This window comes from Solea solea, chromosome 20 (genome assembly GCF_958295425.1).
Source record: "Solea solea chromosome 20, fSolSol10.1, whole genome shotgun sequence".
NCBI lineage: Eukaryota > Metazoa > Chordata > Actinopteri > Pleuronectiformes > Soleidae > Solea > Solea solea.
Genome location: NC_081153.1, coordinates 9,971,060 through 9,992,709, shown reverse-complemented (window position 1 = coordinate 9,992,709; position 21,650 = coordinate 9,971,060). Strand labels below are relative to the sequence as shown.

General features: G+C 40.1%; 3 protein-coding genes across 6 annotated transcripts in view; 2 read left to right on the top strand and 1 right to left on the bottom strand.

Annotated features, from left to right (window-relative positions):
* The window catches only part of LOC131447141 (sodium-dependent neutral amino acid transporter B(0)AT3-like), a 5,916-nt gene extending 1,895 nt beyond the window's left edge, over nt 1-4,021 (top strand). The window contains exons 3-12 of the mRNA XM_058618638.1: nt 176-313; nt 704-885; nt 969-1,079; nt 1,182-1,294; nt 1,377-1,505; nt 1,585-1,732; nt 1,905-2,109; nt 2,229-2,388; nt 2,490-2,652; nt 2,751-4,021. Of these exons, the coding sequence (XP_058474621.1) occupies nt 176-313; nt 704-885; nt 969-1,079; nt 1,182-1,294; nt 1,377-1,505; nt 1,585-1,732; nt 1,905-2,109; nt 2,229-2,388; nt 2,490-2,652; nt 2,751-2,930 (1,529 nt within the window). The 3' untranslated portion in view covers nt 2,931-4,021. The remainder of the gene's footprint in view (nt 1-175; nt 314-703; nt 886-968; nt 1,080-1,181; nt 1,295-1,376; nt 1,506-1,584; nt 1,733-1,904; nt 2,110-2,228; nt 2,389-2,489; nt 2,653-2,750) is intronic.
* tert (telomerase reverse transcriptase) overlaps nt 1-21,650 on the bottom strand; it is a 27,490-nt gene extending 5,840 nt beyond the window's left edge. For 2 of the 4 annotated variants that reach the window (XR_009234000.1, XR_009233999.1), the window contains exons 1-16: nt 21,344-21,650; nt 19,280-20,609; nt 19,011-19,200; nt 18,773-18,926; nt 18,520-18,687; nt 18,263-18,424; nt 18,077-18,178; nt 17,890-17,975; nt 17,682-17,798; nt 17,498-17,569; nt 16,896-17,084; nt 16,199-16,325; nt 15,424-15,485; nt 14,695-14,819; nt 14,455-14,592; nt 13,455-13,617 (exon numbers count right to left, since the gene is read on the bottom strand). Coding sequence is in view for 1 of the 4 variants with exons in the window: in XM_058618635.1 (XP_058474618.1) it covers nt 13,514-13,617; nt 14,455-14,592; nt 14,695-14,819; nt 15,424-15,485; nt 16,199-16,325; nt 16,896-17,084; nt 17,498-17,569; nt 17,682-17,798; nt 17,890-17,975; nt 18,077-18,178; nt 18,263-18,424; nt 18,520-18,687; nt 18,773-18,926; nt 19,011-19,200; nt 19,280-20,609; nt 21,344-21,559 (3,342 nt within the window). In the remaining 3 variants the exon portion in view is untranslated. Of the gene's footprint in view, nt 1-8,109; nt 8,250-8,350; nt 8,522-13,385; nt 13,618-14,454; nt 14,593-14,694; nt 14,820-15,423; nt 15,486-16,198; nt 16,326-16,895; nt 17,085-17,497; nt 17,570-17,681; nt 17,799-17,889; nt 17,976-18,076; nt 18,179-18,262; nt 18,425-18,519; nt 18,688-18,772; nt 18,927-19,010; nt 19,201-19,279; nt 20,610-21,343 lie in introns of those variants that run through there. The other 2 variants (XR_009234001.1, XM_058618635.1) reach the window with 2 other exon arrangements.
* Nucleotides 6,213-12,836, top strand: LOC131447140 (sodium-dependent neutral amino acid transporter B(0)AT3-like). Its single transcript, XM_058618637.1, has 12 exons — nt 6,213-6,360; nt 7,010-7,150; nt 7,737-7,874; nt 8,058-8,240; nt 8,322-8,431; nt 9,859-9,971; nt 10,059-10,187; nt 10,267-10,423; nt 10,584-10,788; nt 10,888-11,047; nt 11,138-11,300; nt 12,446-12,836. Exons 1-12 carry the CDS (start codon nt 6,225-6,227, stop codon nt 12,662-12,664), a joined length of 1,854 nt encoding a protein of 617 aa, XP_058474620.1. The 5' UTR covers nt 6,213-6,224; the 3' UTR covers nt 12,665-12,836.

Below are 21,650 nucleotides of genomic sequence, written 5' to 3'. Positions count from 1 at the left end.
CTGTTACCTCTTTTAAATCCTGAAGTCATTTCTTACGAAGAATGTTAATATTAACTTAAGTGCAATAACAAGCGGTAGATAATGGAAGGATGGGAGATTGTTGGACTTAAAAACTATTCAATATTATTTTCACATGCTGTTGTATGTGCTTTAATTAAATTACTTCAATATGCAGGCATTGCCTCCATGGTGGTGTCATTCCTGATATGTGTTTTCTACAACACCATCATGGCCTGGGTGCTCTGGTACTTCATTAACTCCTTCCGAAACCCGCTGCCGTGGAGACATTGTCCACTGTGGGACAACAGCACAGGTAACAAAGATCCACCTGTCTGTCATTCCACCTGCCCATGATGACTTCATTGTCACACACACTGTTAACCTGCAGTGTAATAAGTTAATTTGTTTTATTTTAAGTCGATGTCTGGATTTACCTTGAACTTACTAAACTATCAAAGTTGACAGCATCAGATTGTTCTATGGCACAAAAGGATACGCCAAATAAAATGAAATGATGAGCTATTCTTTTAGCGAAAGTTTTGCTATGCAGCAGATACTATAACATACGACAAGAAACTGATATGAAAATATATAACATTCAGCCAACATTCAGGTACAAAACCAAAGCCAATAATTCTATCCTATTAAGAAATATAGATCTTCCTTTGTTAATGTTTTCCAACCTGTACATGTATCTGTGTAGGTGACAGTGAGGAGTGTGAGAAGAGCACTGCAGGGAATTATTTCTGGTACCGCAAGACCCTGGACATCACGCCTAATATTGAGACGAACGGCTCTATGCAATGGTGGATAGTCCTGTGTCTGGCCAGTGCCTGGTGCGTGGTCTACATCTGTTTTATCAAAGGCATCAAGTCCATGGGAAAGGTCAGTTTACCCTGAGAAAACATACAGAAACGAATTTAAAAAAGTGTCCATTGTATCAAATAACCGTTTTTTTTAATATACAGGCTGTGTATGTGACATCGACCTTCCCTTACCTGGTGCTCACTGCCTTCCTGATTCGTGGCCTCACTCTGCCTGGAGCTACTGATGGACTGCTGTACCTCTTATCTCCTGATGTAAGTGTGGTGAATGATTGGTGAATTTCTACAATTGATGTAAGATTGTTTCTTCTACGACAAAAGCAACAATCTGACGCGTTATCTTTATGCTCACTACAGTGGAAAATACTGAAGAACCCTCGTGTGTGGCTAGATGCTGCCACCCAGATCTTCTTCTCTCTTTCTGTGGCATTTGGAGGTCTCATAGCTTTCGCCAGCTATAATGATGAGAAGTAAGAACTAAGCCTACACACGTGTCCCGTGAAACACATAATGCACTTGAACTTGCCTTTGATTGTGTTCTGTGTCTTTTAGAAACAATTGTGAGAGGGATACACTTATAGTAGGACTACTAAACAGCGCCACATCTCTATACGCCTCTATACCAATCTTCTCTATTCTGGGATTTAAAGCCAACAGTGTCTTTAACGCCTGCCTACAAGAGTATGTATGCACATCAGTAAAAATTCAAAACATCTTCTTTGCTTCCAAGTACCAATGAACTTTTGTATCTCCTCTGCAGAAACATCTTTGCTCTGACCAATCACTTTGACTTATCAGACCAGAACATTACAGTGGACAACTATGAGCATTGGCTTAAAAATCTAACCCAGACTGAGGTGGCCAGTTTGCACCTGAGGCACTGTGACCTTAAAAAATTTCTTGACCAGGTACTAGAATTTTAAAAACATGTCTAATCTTTCTAATGTTTGTCTTCCCCTAAATCCTGGCTATGATCGACTCTTTCCTCCCCTTTCTTTCCCAGAGTACAGTACATCATGTGCCAGTTAAACACAGTCAGTTTCTGTTTCGTCATTAGTTTCTTTTAATCTTCCTCCACAGAGTGTTTCAGGTACTGGCCTGGCTTTTATTGTGTTCACCGAGGCAGTGATAGAGATGCCAGGCTCGCAGGTATGGGCCGTACTGTTCTTCATTATGCTCTTCAGCTTGGGCCTCTCCACCATGTTTGGCAACCTGGAGGGAGTGCTCACACCCATCAACGACCTCAATCTGGTGCCTAAGTGCATCCCAAAAGAACTTGTTACAGGTACATTTAGATCTTATACAAAATGTTTTTTAAATAAAAAAAAATAAAAAAATAATAATAATAAAATTGTGTCGCTTTTGAATTAGTTTTCATAAAAGTTCCCTTTCTTTCTTTTATAGCCATTGTCTGCTTGATTGCCTTCCTGACGGCTCTCATCTTCACAATGGGTTCAGGGAACTACTGGCTCGAGGTCTTTAACAGCTATGTGGGCTCCGTACCTCTACTCATCATTGCAACAATGGAGCTCATTGGAGCCTCTTATGTTCGGGGAATGAAAACGTATTTCCCATTTCTTCTTCCTCCATTTCAACAAACCAATGTAGTTTTCTGTCGTCAGATTCAAGTACAATTTGAACCCCCATGTTTTGATTTCTTGATAGTTTCAGTGAAGATATCCAGTTCATGACTGGGAAGAAGCCCAACATCTTTTGGAGGGCATGCTGGATGGTGATCAGTCCTTTATTGCTAATACTGGTGATGATTGCCTATGTGGTTGTGGAGGTACAGCAACGCCTCAGCTATTCTGCATGGAACCCAGCTTATGTAAGTAATAATAAGTAAGCAGAATAAGGTGTTGGCATATATTACGGTATTTTCTTGGGTTAAACATTTTAAATGTTTCTTTTTGTCCGTTTCTACAGGAATTATTCCCCCAAACTGAAATGAAGCCATACCCAGACTGGGTCTGTGCCATAATCGTCCTCCTCTGCGTAGTCCCTGTGGTTTCCATCCCTATGGTGCCCATCTACAAACTGATCTGTCATGGGCTCAAGAGGTCCTCGGTTCCCCCTGAACACAACCCCTACTGCATTGACACTTAGGAAACCTCTCCATGGTCATCACCAAGGGTTGTTAGCTTTTCAAATCAATAGAGAGGCCATACATATGCTGGACCTATTAGGACCTGACCTCACATGACAACTCACAGTTGCTTCCTGTGTTTATGTAATAGTTTATCATCACAATGAAACACACAAGCCTTCTGTGTAATCCATCCATCCATCCATTTTCTATCGCTTCGTGGGCGGTGATGTGCCAATCTCAGCTGACATAGGGCGATAGGCAGGGGACACCCTGGACAGTTGACCAGTCCATCACAGGACCACATAGAGACAAACAAACATTCACTCTCACAGCCACACCTACAATAAATTTAGAGTGACCAATTTACATAATTCCCAATATATTGCATGTTTTTGGACTGTGAAAGGAAGCTGGAGAACCCGGAGAAAGGAAGTGATTAATTTTAATTAAATTCTAAGAAAGACGGAGACAACAATATTGCACTAACAGAGTGAGACAGGCTACAAACAGGTTGGAGTATGACTGAAAACACACAGAAGTGTCCACAAAATGTTTCAGAACATACAGAAAGGCTCTAGTTCCGACTGGATCACAGACCTGGGTCTTTTTGCAGCAAGGTAACAGTTGTGTGGCTCTAATATAATATAGATATTTACAACATATTATAAAAATCATCCACAACACACCGGCAGGGACAGAAGCAAAATAGAACCTCTCTGCATGGATGCTCCAGAAGCTCGGTTGCCGCTGGCTAGTAGCACACCTCGTACAATATGTGGCTACATATGCTCATTAAAAGTTAATCATTAATAACAATACCATTGTTTAAAGACTCAAGTGTTCTGCACACTGCTCATACGGATCCATTAAAACACACACCACACAGTATCCTGAACAGTATTTACCCCAGAGCCATCATCACACTGAGCAATAAACTCCCAAACCTGCCAACATTACACTACAGCACCTGCATTATTATTGTGAAATGGAAATTGTTTTACTAAATTACCTCTTTAAAATGCATGTGTCGGCAGTGACGGAATGATTGTGGGGTTAAATGAAAGTAAGTTGGAACACATGAATGTATGAGTCTGTATCCTGACAGTGCACCTGCAGTTGTTGTATAATCTTACAATGACAATAAAATATCTAATCTAACACTGACTCTGCATTACTATAGGCCCAAAAATATTGTTTATTGCACCCGTCTATAAAATAAAGAGTAGATTTGCTTTGACTCATTACTGCACAGTATCATGGCGTTGAAGAAGCATTTTTACACCAGCAGGTGGCAGAAACAGACAACTCTTTGAAGCAATATGAATGCAAAACTACAGATGTTCATCGCTCTTTTCTAAGCCAAAAGTTTGCAAAAGCCTTGTTTCTGCTTCATTTAGGAAGCATTTTACTACTGTACAGTGTCATTTGACCTATGTTTTTAAAAAATGTTGCCATATACAAAGTTCTTACAAGATAATTATGGCTTTAAGATTTAAAATAATATAGTCATGAAAGTTTCCTGTGTTTGAGTCACAATACCAGTCGCACTGGCAAGAATGGTATCGATATTTACAGTAGATTTGTAGATTGTGATTTGAAAGCTTTGGATCGTAAACACCTCTCCATTATTCTGGTACAAGCCAGATATTTAATATATCAGATTTGATATGGATTGTAATCTGGCTTTTTAGTTATTAAGTGTTAGCAGTCCTTGTCACCTCTGCATTGGCATTTGTGAATGTGTAGACCTTTTGACCTGACTGGACATTGTGAAGGGGTTTTTCTATCACTGTGTGATATTTGTGTAGATCTGTGAGAAACATGTTTTCTGAAGTCTGTAGAATACGTGCATAGGTCAACACAATATTTCATCTAAGACGGTAATGTGACACTCATTTAGGGTTTGAGAAATATTGCACCTCTGGCCATATTAGGATTTTGATCAAATTTCAATTAACTGGTTAGCCCTACTCTCGTTTTACCTCTAATTAAGGATTCCACTGAACAGCTATCAAACACCAGACCTTTTATCTGCTTAATGTGTGGAGGAATGACGACATATTAGGCCACATCAGGTCATGAAACTGCCTGCCAATCCAATTCATTTTGAGCCACTGAAAATGGAAGACTAGGCATAAAAAAAAATCACTGGAATTCCTTAATGGTTAATGCACTAATTCAACCGCTTGAATTAAAGCTGAAAGTGTTTATTTTTAAAACTTTGTGGTTGTGTACGGTGACAAATATACCAAAAATGTGTCATGTGTCCAAACATGTATGTACTTGACTGTACATCCAGGGTCATATTCCACCACAGTAGCTACAGTAGTTAGTCTGTGACGATATTGTATCAGTTAAATGGTTTGATTGCCATTATTAGTAAACTATCTGTGATAAACTAGGCTCTGATTTGCGATAATTAATGCAGGTTTCTGTTTTGTTATTTATAGTATTATTACTAAGCAAGTGTTTGTGGATGACTTTATTGCAAAGTAGACTTACTGATTAATTAATGGGATCTCGAAAACATTATGAGGCTAATTATAAATAATCTCTAGATTGATCAGATAAAAATACCTGTTTGGAACAGTCAAGCAACTTCTCACAGTCTTTCATTCATCTTAGGTGTCAGCCATCTAATGTCAATATATTTCTTCTACACTTATTTGGTTTTCAGTGTTTACATCTGCCAAGGAGGTTATATTTGTGTGTGTCATTTGTAGTACTATACAGTTGTTGAGATAAATACTATGTTAGCATGCTGGTGAAATGGCTGATTTTTAAATAATAATCTTTTTAATATTTAGAGTTTTAATAAGAAGCGCTGCCATTTTTGTTTGAATCAACATACTTCAATAGGTTGGTGATGACACAACTTCATCACAATGAACAATTTTTTCAGTGATTACATCCTCGTAATAGTTCTACCTTTTAATTTGAGGACACGCACACCATTTAAACAAACGGGGTAGTTTAGACACTAAATCACACCGCCTGATGCTTCTCCGTCTCTTGTTTTTGGCCTGATCGCTTAAGAAAAAAAAAACAATAAACTCCAGAGTCTCTGACTCACTGCTGAATCTGATTGGACAGTGAAGGACAGCCCCCTGAAGCTGGTCAGATAGAAGACGAGAGTAAGGTGCTGGACATCACTTTAAGTGAACCACTCAAGACCTGACAGATCTGAGATCAGAGCAGCAATTCTCCACTAAATGAAAACTACACTATCTGATTGAAGTGTATGCAGGGATTACTAGAGCTGAATCCTTGGGGCAGAACTTGGTTGTATCAAGTCTTTCGACCAGCTGAAAATGAGCGGTGCAAAAGACTCTGAGGAGAGACCCCAGTGGGACAACAAGGTCCAGTACATGTTGACATGCATTGGTTTTGCAGTTGGACTTGGAAATATTTGGCGTTTTCCCTACCTTTGTCAAATCTATGGAGGAGGTAAGACACTATCTTAACTTTTAATTTTCCCCATTTCATATTACTCCACAACTTGACTGCATTTGCTGTGAGAGAGCTTGTGCGTTTTATCCGAAATGTTGTCGAATAGTCCCCAGTTATTAACAAAAGGACCATTGTGCGTGGTATCAGATCATGGCCTTATCTTTGTGTGTTTAATTACAGGGAGCATCAGGAAGCTTTTTTTCCCCCACTTATCTTAAATTCCAGTATTTACTTCTCTATAGCTGTCACTGTGATATCTTTGGCTCTAAAGCCACAGAATTGTAAAGGACCAGGGTCAGAGTAAAGTTCAGCTGATCCCTGAAATGTGCACAAGTCTATCAACTTCACACACCGAGATTATGAGTCTCGATACAACTATAATTTGTGAGATAATTTAGTCTTCTACATTTTTATGGCTACTCTTGCCTTAGCCTATTTACACATGTAGTAAGGAGTAATGTAATTTGTACTTGCCTGATTCAGGTCCACTCATGTTTTCAAGAACCTGGAAAACAGAACAAAAATACTTCCTGGTGATCATGTTGTGCAGTGCAGTGTTCTCCAACTTAAATTGCCACTGATGATCTTTAAAAAACAAAGTATGTGGATAATTCAGCTGCTGTTTATGTTCACTTATCATCTTCAGGTGCATTCCTCATCCCCTACCTCATCGCTTTAGTGTTTGAGGGGCTGCCCCTGCTCTACCTGGAGATGGCAATAGGACAAAGGCTCCACCTGGGCAGCATTGGTGCTTGGAACACCATCTCACCACTGCTGGGTGGGGTCGGTAGGTGAACTTAGTAAAAACTAAACGAAGAAGGTTTTTTCTCTCACTCTTCACTTCTGTTACTAACAACTAAACAGATTAGCAGGATAACATTTGAGTAATTTGTTTCAAGAATATTAATTTGAACTAAAATGCATCATCCATTGCAGTATGATGCGTATTTGTACCTACTGGCCAAAATGCAGGTACAGTTATGTCAGTTATGCATAGCCGAATAGAAACCCCAAGACTGTACTGTTTAATAACTTTAATATGCAGAATATATAGAGGTTTGCAATGGAGGAAGCAGGACTGTGTACCAGGAGGAGCGACAAATGTTGATATTGACTTGTTTAGATTGTCTTTCCTTCCCTTTCTCGTTATTTTCAGTTTTTTAGTCAGAGTTAAGTTACATTTAGGCAGCAGAAGAACTTACATTTATAAAACGAACATATTTGTTCCATGATGGAAAGCCTTTCTGCCAGAAATTCTCCTATGTGACGAGCAAAAAAAAACATAACATTAATGAGGAAAAACTCACACTATTCAATATTTTTGGTGATTTAAAATGTATCATATTATTTGTTTTAAATATTTTCATACGCAGGCATCGCCTCCATGGTTGTGTCATTCCTGGTGTGTATTTTCTACAACACCCTCATGGCCTGGGTGCTTTGGTACTTCTTTAACTCCTTCCAAGATCCGCTGCCGTGGAGCCACTGTCCTCTAAATGAGAATCGCACAGGTAACAAAACACCCGCCAGTCTGTCTTTCTGGCTGCCTCCGATAGATGAATTGCCACACAGGTTTGCATAACCACACAGATGGCACGGACAGTTACAAGAAAATGAATAATTAACCCCTCTAAGAAATGTATAGATCTTCCTTCTTCTGTCATTGTTTCCAACCTGTACGTGCATCTGCGTAGGTTACAATGAAGAGTGTGAGAAGAGCACTCCAGTGAATTATTTCTGGTACCGTGAGACACTGAACATCACGCCTAATATTGAGACGAATGGCTCTATACAGTGGTCGATAGTCGTGTGTCTGGCCAGTGCCTGGTTCGTGATCTACATCTGTTTCATCAGAGGCATCAAGTCCATAGGAAAGGAAGGTTTACCTTGAGAAATATATAGAAAATCTAATTTTAAAAATGTGTCCACTGTATTGTAACTTTCTTTTAATATACAGGCTGTGTATGTGACTTCCACCTTCCCTTACCTGGTACTAACCATCTTCCTGATTCGTGCCCTCACTCTGCCCGGAGCAACTGATGGACTGTCGTACCTCTTTTCTCCTGATGTGAGTGTGGTGACTTGTTTCCATTGCAGGCGCTGTAACATTGTTTCTCCTATGTCTTTGTGGATTCTCATCCAGCTGGGTCATAGTTTTCTGAAAGTAATTGAATCCGTAGCAATTGGAATTAATATTTCTGGAAAACATCTCTCATCCAAATAACTTCTTCACCTCTGAAAGTTGAAAGTGGCAGTCATTGGACTGCTCCGAGGTGTGATAGAAACTAACAATGAGAGTCAACTACAGTCGTTAGAGAGCTCTAGGTTTCTACTGACAGTCATTTAAGTGTTGGAGTCGCCCGAAGTCACATGACACTAGATTAGACTGGTTGTTTGCTGGGAAGCGATGAAAGGACAGAATTGTAATTGGGAGATAGGTGGTATCGTAGACTTCCTCCTCTGTTGAGAGGATTTTTTAAATGTCTTCCTTCACTACTATTTCAAACCATCTGTCTCTCGGATATTTCTCCTCATTTAAAAGGTTCAGTATGTAATATCTACAGCTATCTAATGGCGAAAAAAAAAAGATAGTCGCCCCCTCCTTTCCCTATTACGTCAGGGAGCTGCAGTGGCTCTCACATATCAGAAAGCATGTCATCCGCAACGAGCACCTCAAGTATTGTCTGAGGTTTCCATAGATCCAGACGCTTAAACAAACTTTAGGACATATAGTCATGCAAAGCTGTAATGATCTTACATCTAAAAAGGCAAATTCTATGGCTACAAAAAGCAAAGTTATACTTTTACAACTATACTTGTTTGAAGTATATGAATTTTTTGTAAATACACCCTCTGAAATATTACAAATTGTACCTTTGAAATGGTTTGACAGAGGAGACAAAGTTGAGAAACCATCTCTCAACACAAGAGAGGGTCAGCGACACCACCCGTCTCACCTGACACAACGGAGTGACTTTGAGTGACAAGTCTGGTAAAAAGGTAAAAACTAGGCAAAAAAACAACTGTTCAGTAGGCAGTGGACAGTATGAATTTAGGATTATAACACAATGTTCCATCATATCTGCAAGAAAAGATAGTCGTGATGGTATTTCACAGAAATTCAAAGCTCAACATCTTGTTGAGACAAACGGCCACAAACAAACAAAAAAATCTGTTGGACGTCGTTCATTTTTGTCTGTTGTGTCATTGTCTGCTGTTTTGTTGTCTGCTGTTTTATGTCGCTACATCGGTATGATGTCACGCTACGTATTATGCTGACGCAGCCATTGGACACACCTCACCTACCAAGTAAATGTACTAATCTCAGTGGAAATGCAAGCTGACGCTGAGGGCTTTACCGTTCCAAAATGTACCCAGCAACTGGAAACCCAGCATAAGTGGCAGGCCACAAAAAATCGAGTGGGGGGACACTTCTGCTCTCGGGTGAGAGGTGAAACCCAACAATCTGACGCGTTATCTTTATGCTCACTTTAGTGGAAAATACTGAAGAACCCTCGCGTGTGGCTAGATGCTGCCACCCAGATCTTCTTCTCTCTTTCTGTGGCTTTCGGAGGTCTCATAGCTTTCGCCAGCTATAATGAAGAGAAGTAAGAAGAAAACTGGCAATTATGCCTGAGGAAACATTAATTGTACTGTATTTGAGCTCATCTTTGATTGTGTTCTGTGTCTATTAGAAACAATGTTGAGAGGGACACACTTGTAGTTGGAATAATAAACAGCGCCACATCTCTGTACGCCTCCATATCAATCTTCTCGATCCTGGGATTTAAAGCCAAAAATGTCTTTAATGCCTGTCTACAAGAGTATGTATGCACATCAGTAAAAATTCAAAACATCTTTTTTGCTTCCAAGTACCAATGAACTTTTGTATCTCCTCTGCAGAAACATCTTGGCTCTGACCAACCAATTTGAGTTAGCAGACCAGAACATTACAGTGGACAACTATGAGAACTGGTTTGAGTATCTAAACCAGACCTCTCCTACTGAGGTGGCCAGTTTGAACCTGAGGCACTGTGACTTTAAAACCTTCCTTGACCAGGTACTGGAATTTTAAAAAACATGTCCAATCTTTCTAATGTGGCTGTGATCTACTCTTCCCTCCCTTTTCTCTCCTGGAGTACAGTACATCATGTGCCAGTAAACAGTGCACATCAGTATCCATTTCCCCATTAATTTTTTTTAAATCTCCCTCCACATAGAGTGCTTCAGGTACTGGCCTGGCTTTTATTGTGTTCACGGAGGCAGTGATAGAGATGCCAGGCTCCCAGGTATGGGCCATACTGTTCTTTGTTATGCTCTTCAGCTTGGGCCTGTCCTCCATGTTTGGCAACCTGGAGGGAGTCCTCACACCCATCAACGACCTCAATCTAGTGCCTAAGTGGATCCCTAAAGAAGTTGTAACTGGTACATTCAAATCTGCTCAAATGTTCCCAAAAAGGCAAGAGAACACATTGTGTTGCCTTTGAATTTATATTCATTAAATCTTTTTCCTTTCTTCTATAGCCATCATCTGCCTGATATCTTTCCTAATAGCTCTCATCTTCACACCGGGTTCAGGGAACTACTGGGTGGAGGTCTTTAATACCTACGTGGGCTCTGTACCTCTGCTCATCATTGCATTCATGGAGATTATTGGAGTCATCTATATTCGGGGAATGAAAACGTAAACAACAGAGCTCTGCAATCTTCAGTCCTTAGATTTATGAGCAATTTTAATTACCATTGTTTTTCATTTCCCGTGTCCTCTTGATAGATTCGCTGAAGATATCGAATTCATGAACGGGAAGAAGCCCAACATTTTTTGGAAGGCATGCTGGATGGTAATCAGTCCTGTTATGCTGTTGGTGGTGCTGATTGCCTACGTGGTTGTGCAGGCACAGCAACATCCAACCTACCCCGCATGGAACCCAGATTACGTAAGTAGGTTGAGGGTGCTGGCATACTGCATATTGTTTTGTTCAAGCTCAATTTGACTGTATTTATCATTAAAATTCAATTTCAGCAAAAAGCTTTAATAAACCCACCTCTCTCCAACTGCGCAGCACCTAAAGACAGGAACATTCATGACTAATAAATATGTTGGGACAATTTTCTGGCTAGAAAAGCAGACATTTGGTCAAAAAGGAAGCAGCATCTGCCAGTACTAAAACACAAAATTAAATGAATTGTTAGAGAGAGTGAAGAGAAGAGGACATCCTGTATCCACACCCATGATCAGATCAGCTACCAAATTAGATGGGTTCTTTTTGTTGTCCCACCAAGTTTATTTAAAAAAAGCAAATAAATAAACCAATTCAGTGTTTTTTTTATTATTATTATATTGTTATTATTCTGCTAACAGACAGAAGTGAAAACAATCTCCATTGTGGGTAAAAATGTGTAATACAGTATTAGTTTGTGTTATATGCTGTTGAGGAACCTATAGTTCAGACAGATATTTATTACAGTAACTCTGATTACAGGTGCAGTGAGTCAATATTTTTCTGAGAACAACAATTAACATGTTGTTTAAAAGCTCAGAGCAACAAAATACAATTTTTTGACATATACGTCTTCCCAGTTTGACCTAAAAACACACTTGGAACACTGGAGCACCGAGTTGGAACACTGAGAAGCCCTTGAATGCAGCCTCACGTTAACTTGTTAATTGTTTTTGAACAGGAGTAAAAGGGGGCACAAAGAAACATAAATGATGTGTTATTAATGCATACCCAAACTGAAATGTTCTGATAACAATGTCCAGGTTTATTTTCAGCAGTAGAATCCATTTCTGATACTTTACATGGCCGCTTCTCGGTGTTTCCAGCCAGAGTGCTGCTGTATGTAGCTGTATGAACTTTACTTGCGCTGTGTGCTTCTTCCACCTCGCCTGCTCAGTCATGATGTAAAATGTGTCCCCCTGTGCGCAGTGCAGTAATGTTGCTAAAGTCATGTGAAGCTGATGAGCTTGATCAGCATTGTGTGAACTCATTTGGCAATGGGTTGAGTAGAAACTACAGCCTTTAAATAAAATAAGACATTATGTTCACATTATGTATATTTTTTTTGTATGTTTCTTTAGGAATTATTCCCCAAACCTGAAGTAAAGCCATACCCAGACTGGGTTTTTGCCATAATCATCCTCATAAGTGTGGTCCCCGTGCTTTCCATCCCTATCGTGGCCATCTACAGACTAACCCGCCATGGACTCAAAAGGTCCTCAGCTCCCACTGAGCACAACCCCTACTGCAATGACGGCTTTGAGTTTGAAGCACGGGAACAGAAGAACCAGAGTGCCTAGGAAACAAATTTACTGAAAACCTTTTCCCCATGGTCATCACCACTACTATGGATCTTGAATCAGGAGAGAGAGTCGACATATAAATCAGTCACTATGAACTTGACTATTCATTTTTTTTTATGTTTACATTCAGCAGTACTGCGAGGAGCTGGCCTCACATTTGGCAACTCACACATTTCCTCAAAGATGGATTTATTGGACAGTGTAACACCACACTGAGACACACGCTTTTCTTTGCTTTCAAGTTTATAAAACCTAACATATTAATATTAACTTCACAAATCAGTAATGTATTGAACTTCATCACTGTGTAAAACATTTGACTCACTCATTGTAATTATTGACAGTATTTCCCTGAGCAGATTGATATCATGGGTCCTTAATGGAAAAATATCAGGAAGTGTAAATCAAAGTCCAGACAGAGTAACAGCTCAGGGCTGTGACCTGGTCCAGTTCTGTAAATTGGGGATATAAACTTATTCATCTTTACTGTTATAGATTATTGTTTTATGGACTGTGTTGGCTTCAGTACTGGAGTGCCTTATTTGTTATGTAAGTAGACCGAGAGGCTATTTTCTCTCTTTTTACAGACTCTGTGAGCAATATGAAAATTGTTTTGGTAAACTAACAGATTGGAAAATCCCATCGACTGATTTCAACACACTGCTCATTTGAGTATGAAACAATGAAACCTAAAGAGAAAAAAAAAAACTATATTTTGATTTTGAATTTGGAGATTTTAAGATAAAACTCCCTAGATTGAACACGTCAGAGAAGCTGGGCATCATACCTTTTAGATGCCGAGGGTTTCAAGGTTGCTGGGAGCTATAAATGTGGCATGCTGGTAGTCTACATCTGGATGGCCAAGAAATCCACCGGAGTCTTTGGGTTAGTGGCCTGTCGGACTCTGGCCAACCTCAGATCCCCCAGACGCCGCTCCAGACTGCGCTTCCCTGACCACAGATGACAGAAGGTAATGAGATTGTGCTTTTATTTTTTGATGTGAACGGTTATATGCATCCCAACACCTGTAAAATCAAATTAAAGGCAGCAATAAACCAACTTCAGCATAGGTTAGGGTTAGGCATGTTCAGTTGTGGTGTTTCTCTCACAGTCCATATTCGAAGATATTGGCCTCCCTGGCTAATTGTAGCAAGACTTGTAGTGAAAGACATATGTGCTTATTATTCTCAGACCACCCATATGTCAGTGAGTGTAATCCAAGGATTCAGCAGAATACTTTTAACCATTACACAGACGAAGAGAAAGACAGTGGCTTGACTCTCTGGTTAATAATTATCACTCATTAAACACAGTGAGAGTCAGCCAGGAAATGATGGCTGCCAATTCAATGTCAATTTACTGAAATCACGACAGAACTACATGCACTACTGTCTGTCTTGATAGAGGCTGTAAGCGGCTTTATGTTCTTTATTTTCCAATAAAGCTTTTGCATAAAGTGAAACATGAGAATTTGTTGTTATTGTTTGTTTTTTTTTGCCTAATTAGGTTTTGAGTTTAATATTGAAACTAAAATGTTTAGATTATGGATTGTTGTTCATGCAAAAGAAGACACATCTGAACACTTAATCGCAGGCTCCAATGAATAACAGAAAAGCTATTCATCACTTTTTTATGATTTCTTGTATCTATGGTTTTATGTGATGCATACATTTTGTGCATGTGCTGAATATTTCTTTATTATTACTAATATTAAGAGAATGCGTCACAATAATAACACCATTCATTGTGATAATCTCTTCATAAGTCTTTTGCTTAAAGGTACATACGTTTGTGCAAATGTGGGAGCAGATCCTTATACAGGGGACGGTGTGGCGCCAGCACAAGCGAGAAGGAAAGACAGAAAATAAGCTCCACTGCTTCATACTGCACAATGCCCGTCTGAGCTTTGCTGCCTAAAATCAATCCTGGAGAGAGAATGAAAGAGAAAATTATGAAAAATAACTAACAAGCTTCACGTTGTTTACATCACTTTTTTCCTGATGTACAGTAAACAGTGGAAATGTTGCCTTTGTTGCAGAGTCTGATGAGATGATTGGCGTACTCTGCCATGTCCCATATCATCTGCAGGAAGTAGTCAGGGTTCTTAGCAACTGTCTGAGCAAAGGGCAAACTCTGGGCACAGACATGGAACCTTAAGAGAAAAACCGGACAAAACAAATGAATAAGAGCAAGAGAAAACAGAGACAGACTCTGTCCATTCAGATACTTACATTCTCAGGTAAATGTGGCAAAGTAAGTTCACAGCTATTAATTGACAACCTTAGCTGTGTTTATTTAAAAGGCAGTATTGTCTTTGCAGGCCTATCTATTAAGTCCAGGCCAGTGAGCATACATTAAAGTGCAGTGTGTTTATACACGCACACTCACTGGCCACTTTATAGGGTACAACTGTTCAACTACTTGCTACTGCAGATATCTAATCTCAGCAACTCAATGTATTTAGGCACACAAGCAAGGTCAAGACAACCTGCTGAAGTTCAAACCAGCCATTGGAACATAGGTTGTGTCTGGGAAGAAAGGTGATTAAAGTGATTTGGAACATTGTATGATTGTTGGTGTCAGGCGAGCTGGTCTAAGTATTTCAGAAACTGCTGGTTTGCAGCCCACACTTTGGATGTTTTCTCTTTTTTGGACCATTAACTGGACTCAATAACCCCTGGAGTAGGGACTGAGCAGAAAGTCAGAGAAGAATAGCCAGATAAGTTTGAGAGAGAAGGCTGAGTCTCTGTTATCACCTGCGTGCTTGGAGCAACACCAGCTTGTAGATGTTCTTGTAGACTGCCTCAATGCAATTGGTCTGAAAAAGAAAATTAACCTGGCATTATAGTTAGTGCAAAAGGGCTGGTGCAACTAGAAATGGAAATAGAAAAACAAATATTGATCTACTGCAACAATAGATCTGTTAATTAAACACAATTATGTTAATGAAACCACTACTGTCTTTAATATGTATACATGATCTATAATACAGTATGCAAAATTAACCAGCTGTCATGTTTGTAGCCTTCTGTCCTACAAATATTTATTAATGATACATTTGTTTGTCTTTGAAATGTCATGTGTCACAAACTCCATCTGTATCATGGAGCTTGGCAAGTTTACAACTACCAGTTTGATGCTATTTATCTCCCCGGGGAGTGGGGGAGCCGCAGCGACACAGCGTTCTGTTTTTGAATCAAAACACTGATAAAGTCTGCCAAGGAAGGACGAGGTCAATGTTTTTAACCATTGTAGCTCATGTCTTTCAGAGGAGACTGCTAATGTATTTCTTTTGAGCCTTTATGTGCACTGTGGGGCATTAATTAATAAAAAAATAAAAATTAATAAAAAGATAAATGATAAAAAAAAAAAAAAGTGTAATAGGCTAGCTGTTGTCATTTGGAACCATAAAGAGTTTGCCAGGGCAACAGTAGACCATCAAAAAAGCCAGGACACTGGTTTAGTGGCTACAATTTAATAAGAGGTCTGCTCTGTTTTGATTTCACCTTTTGAAATGATTACTTCTCTGACCTTTAAGTCCAAAAAGAGGGTGTGGCATTTGAGTCTGAGGACAGCCATCATTTTCCTCTTCATTTGCTGTCCAGCTGAGTGGAAAGAGCCCAAAGTGAGGCTGTAGCGCAGAGACAGACCTGCATAGCTGTGAGGGATGAAAAATAAACAAGTAAACAAAGAAGACGGGACTAAGTATTAAGTAAAGTATTTATTTATCAAGTATATTGATCATTTGCACTTAACTGGTCTTTTGACTTTTTGACTTCAACCTGTTTTTGGACTTTTCACATTGGTCATATTTTCAACACTAAATATGTTGATGCTTTGTGGTGATGCTCCATTACATTTTCAAATGATTACTGATGATCAGACCTACTGATGACTATTGTTCTATTGTTGCATGCATATCAACTTGCATGATGGTAGGTGTTCTTGGCATACAGTCAACAAATGATACATCAAACCTCCAAGAACATTAAAGGAATGTTGCACAGTGTGGCAGCCAGGTAATAAACTTATATAGGATTGCTTAAATCTCTGTGTGTCTAGCTGACATAAGAGTATTTATGAGAAGATACAAAGTGCATGGGGTCAGTGATGAAGCATAGAAGAAAGAGTAGATGAGAAAGATGTCATAAAAACTGACAAAGCCCCATGAAGGAAATATACTCAGCAATAATTCAGCGGTATAATTACAACCAACGTGACATTTCACCTGGAATAGTCTTTGTAGACATCTAGCGTGTGCGTGTCAAGGAGCAGTCCACACCAGGGGAAAAGGCAGTGGAGGGGCAGAACGCGAATGTTTGGACAGGAACTCACATTTCCCGACAGTTGGAAGTTGAGCACCACCTTCTGTGGGTTGACTACCAAGCCATACTGTGGTACCCCAGCCAGTAAGACCCTACACAAAAAGTGACAGTGCTATTATTAATTATTAAACAAAGAAGGCATTCAGCTGTACATTATGATAACTACAGTTCTTTTTTAAAATTCTACATTTAAATTGTGTTACCAACTACAAAACATTCTGAAAGTTTTCTAACAATAATAACTCCACTTGAGGTGGATTCTTCTGTATGAAGAGCAAATCATAATAAAGCCATTTAACCCACTGGCAGCAATTTTGTTTTCTTCAGTACAGTCTGGCAGCTTCATCCTAACTCTGGGTAATGAAGTTAATAATAACTGATTTTCTAAAAGTTCATGAAAGTGCAGGAGGAAAGATGAGGCTGTGCTACAAGACATCAGTTTTGGTTGCGTCACACTGTATCACATGAGCAGTGCTATGTTTGACAAAGCTGGTGCGATTCATACTCAAGGAAGTTTTGTGCTTCTTGGAAGTCTGGGGTGATCAGAAGGAAGTCATCCACCAGTCTCATCAGACACCTACAGGAAACACACATACATATAAAGAAAGACTGCCCTCTGCTGCTGCTCATCTGTTACTGCATTGACAGTGGACAACGTTAACTGACACACAAAGAGGTGAGAGCTGTACCTTTTGTTTTTAATGATATCTTTGAACAGCACATTCTCCATGTGACCATAGCAGAGACAGCAGAGCAGACTGGACACAACTGATCCTTGGGGAATTCCTCTGCACTGACGGTACGTTCTGAAAACAACACAGCACCACAGTCAGAATAGAACATCCACTCACATTGTATGACATGTATAACATGATGCTCACAAATGTCATTTCTTACTTTTTTCCAAACTGAACAATACTGCCAGTTAGCATCTGAGTGAAAAACTGTGAAGCGTCTTTCCCGTGAAGGTCTGAACAGAAATGCTAGAAGAAATAAGTATTGAAATGCTTAAAAAAAAAAAAATAATAAAAATAAATAAATATTGTATCATACCTCATTAACAAAAATAATCTCTGGATGTTACCTGCTCTACCAGTATGGCATGATGAACTTTGCCTTTTTTCTGCAGTGACATCACAAACCCCTTCATGTTGGTGGATCCCATGTTGTCCTCCAGTAAATCTGCCTATAATGACACAAAACAAGAAAATCTCTGTAATGGCTAAAATATATTACATAAATAACATACACGAGCATGTGTGCAGGGTACCTGTCTAACAAAGGCCCTTTTCAGGCCTTCATGGGAATCAGACCAGATCTTGGCAAAGCGGCGGATGGTAAAGAGTTCTTCCTGGACGGGTGACAGGGCCTGACCAACCACTTCAATGAGTTTGTCATGAGGCAGACTCTCATAGGCTCCACTTACATCCACCTTAAATTAGAGAAATTACAGGATGATTAGATGGTATTTGTCCCACATTTAAAATACCAAAATTTGAGATTGAGACACAACAGTCTTGCTTTAACCTTAACAAAGTAGAGAGGGCTTGGCTTGTCCTTTTGGGCTGGAGCCAAAGAGCGCAACACATTGTGGATATCTGTCATGCCCCACACAGTGGAGCCCAGGAGAGAAGGAGAGGAACACACACAAGCTCGCAGCATATCCAGCAAGTCCCGAACACGCCCTTGGTAAAGCTGTAACAAAGAAAAAAAAATTTCCTAAAAACACTGTACATGCTTTCAGCATATGTTAATACAAAACTCATTGATATATGCATACCCTTGTTTTGGGATCTGCTCCTATGACTCTTGTGATAGGTCTCATGCCATCAGACTTGGGAATGAAGCGCAGGCGGGAGATGACAGTGGTTTTGGGAAGGGATGCCACTTGTGCGGGAGTCAACTCCTCCATCTGACCCTTGGAAAGGTGACCTCTAAATCACAAAAATGTTTTGTGAGCTTGTTGTCAGTGACTGTGGAAACATTAGTATTTTTCAGATCTGTATACAAGTGTGTACCTGAAGGCCAAATCCTGCAGTTTAGCCCAAATTTCATGTCTGTAGAACCTCAGGGCATTCTTCTGACCCACACACTCAGTGACATAGAAGCAGGCTCGGACAAGGCTTACAATGTAGCCATCCACTAGCCAAGCCAGGAACTGACCCAGGATCTGGGTCCGGTATGAGAGCTCACTGGGTGGGAACCTGCCTACATATGAGAGTGTTCACATTAGCCAAAAATACACATACAGGGAAAATAAAAAAAATATGTCACAAAACACTTTCACCTGTCTTACTGATCTTCAACCAGTCACAGTCATTCACCTTCATCTTCCACAGCAGTTCAGCCAGTGAGAGCTTCTCGGACTTGCCGCTGCACAGGAAGACCCTGACCCTCGCAAAGAAAATCACACGGTTGTGGTCGGAGCCCCACAGCTCATGTGGGATCACAGCAGAGAGGCATTCCCTGACAAAAAGGTAGACGCGGTGAGGTGCACAGTGTTGATGCAAGAGGGAGATTAACTCTCCCTGTTCTGGATCGCTCCCCTTCACCAGTGGACACATGCTCTGCAGTATTCTGCTGTAAGGACATCTCCTGTGTTGACATAACAACTGACGGAAGAGGGGGACCATTTTGAAAAAGCGTCTTGGGAGTTTCTTTGGCTTCCTTTCGCGCCCATTTAGATAAGCCATTCCCTCAAAGAAGACTATTCTTACTAAATCTTGCCCTTGTAGCCTCTTGGGTCCAACAACACTCTTCTTTTTCCTGTTGAGTAGGAAGCAACGCATTCCCCTTCCACTGTACATGAATCCCAAAGTGCGAATGAAACACTGTGAAGGAGGTATAGGGGGGAAAATACCTGATCTCCAACTGGGGCCTCCCTCCGAGGGAAGTGTAGTTGCAGCAACCTGTTTAGAACCAGTACCATTTTCCACAGGCTTCACAGACTGTGTTTGCTCCGCAGGCTTCACAGTCTGTGTTTGTTCCACCGCCATAGAGGGCCCTCCCTCCACTGTCTCAGAGCAAACCTGTTTGATGTCCTGTGTGGGTTCTTGCCGTCCGACGCGTCTTCTCTTTCCTTTACAATACTGACCCTTCTCCTCTTCATTTTGATCAGTTTCTCTCTTTCTTTTTCTTCTTTTCAAATGTTCATTCATTCTATTCCTCCTCTTACTGACTTTAGGATTCTGAATTACATGCATTCTTCTCAAGGTCATTGACCATTGATACCTTCCAAATCGAGTACTGTCATGTGCCCTACTGCGAGGATGTAGATAAAACCCGGCGGAGGCATTAGCCACGGACACCCTGTCATACACAGGAACACCGCTAACCTGAAAAACACATGATGGAGGGACTGCCACAAACACAGAGCAGCTCTCCAACAGGTACCGTGTGATGTCTGTGCCAAGGCGTGCTGTGACTTTCTTCCACAAATCGCTGCCATGGATGTAAGCAGCACTTTGAGTTATATCGCCTTGGAACTTGAAGTGGTCTGCATCCCGCTCTTCCTGAGCCAAGGACAGAAAATTGTAGCCATGTGCCAAGACGTTTCTTTTTCGTTTCCTTTTGAGATTGTTAAGAACAAAGGCCAGAAGCTCAGGTAGAGTGCAGATCTGTGGTAATAAAATCAAGAAAATAGTATTATAATCATGCATAAGCAAGAAGCATCTTAGTATCTGTACTAAACTGTAGGACAGCTACTAATGATTATTTTCATAATCGATTAATCTGTTGTTTACTTTCTCTATTAATTGAGTACGTGTTGCTCCATAAAACGTTGATCTGTGTTTTCCAAACCTGGAAATAATACAACTTTCAAATGTCTTGTTTTGCCCACAAACCAAAGTTATTGAGTTTTAATGATTCCTTTGTTATATATAGCAAATAAACCATAAATATTAATAAGCAGAACAATCAGAGAAACATGTTTTAACTATTAAAAATAGTTCATTAGTTCACAATATGTTGTAACATATTTGACTAGTAACATTAATAAATTAAGTGTTTAAAAACCTAACCATAGAACAAGATGATAATATACAAAGCAAAAACAATTTTGATGGTCAAAAAGAGGCCTACAGCAAATTCAACGTGTATAGATAACTTGACAGCATTAAAAGTTAGCATGACAGCTAAAACTGGTTTGGTTTTATGTTGTTTATTTCTAACTTAAAAAGCTGTGTGAGTTATTTAACGTCACATTTAATAAATGCATTGTTAAGCTTTCTCAGCAGACATTTTATAAAGTCCACACGCTCTTTTACAACACGACGCTGTCAAACTGAAACGTGTCAACCCTCGGAAAGGTTAGCATGAACATTTACTTAAGTGAAAAGTCTGACTTTACCTGGCTGCAGCTCGGTATTTGCTGTAGTTCCCTGTCGAAGCAGACGAAAACAGCTCGTACAAACGATTTGAAGCGGTTTGTGTCCGACTGTTGGAGCAGTACAGCCCGCTGTCCCTCTCTGAACACGACGCTGTCCGCGAACTCCTCCAGCGTCTGCGTGTGTTGGTACAGTGAGCGGAGAATGCCCAGCACGGCGGACATGTCCGCCGTCGACATTCTAACGGTTTTATTAAACACTCAGAAACATGTCAGACTGAGAAACGTTCACACCGTGAAGGAGGAGGACATGTTGACGAGCTTCACTTCA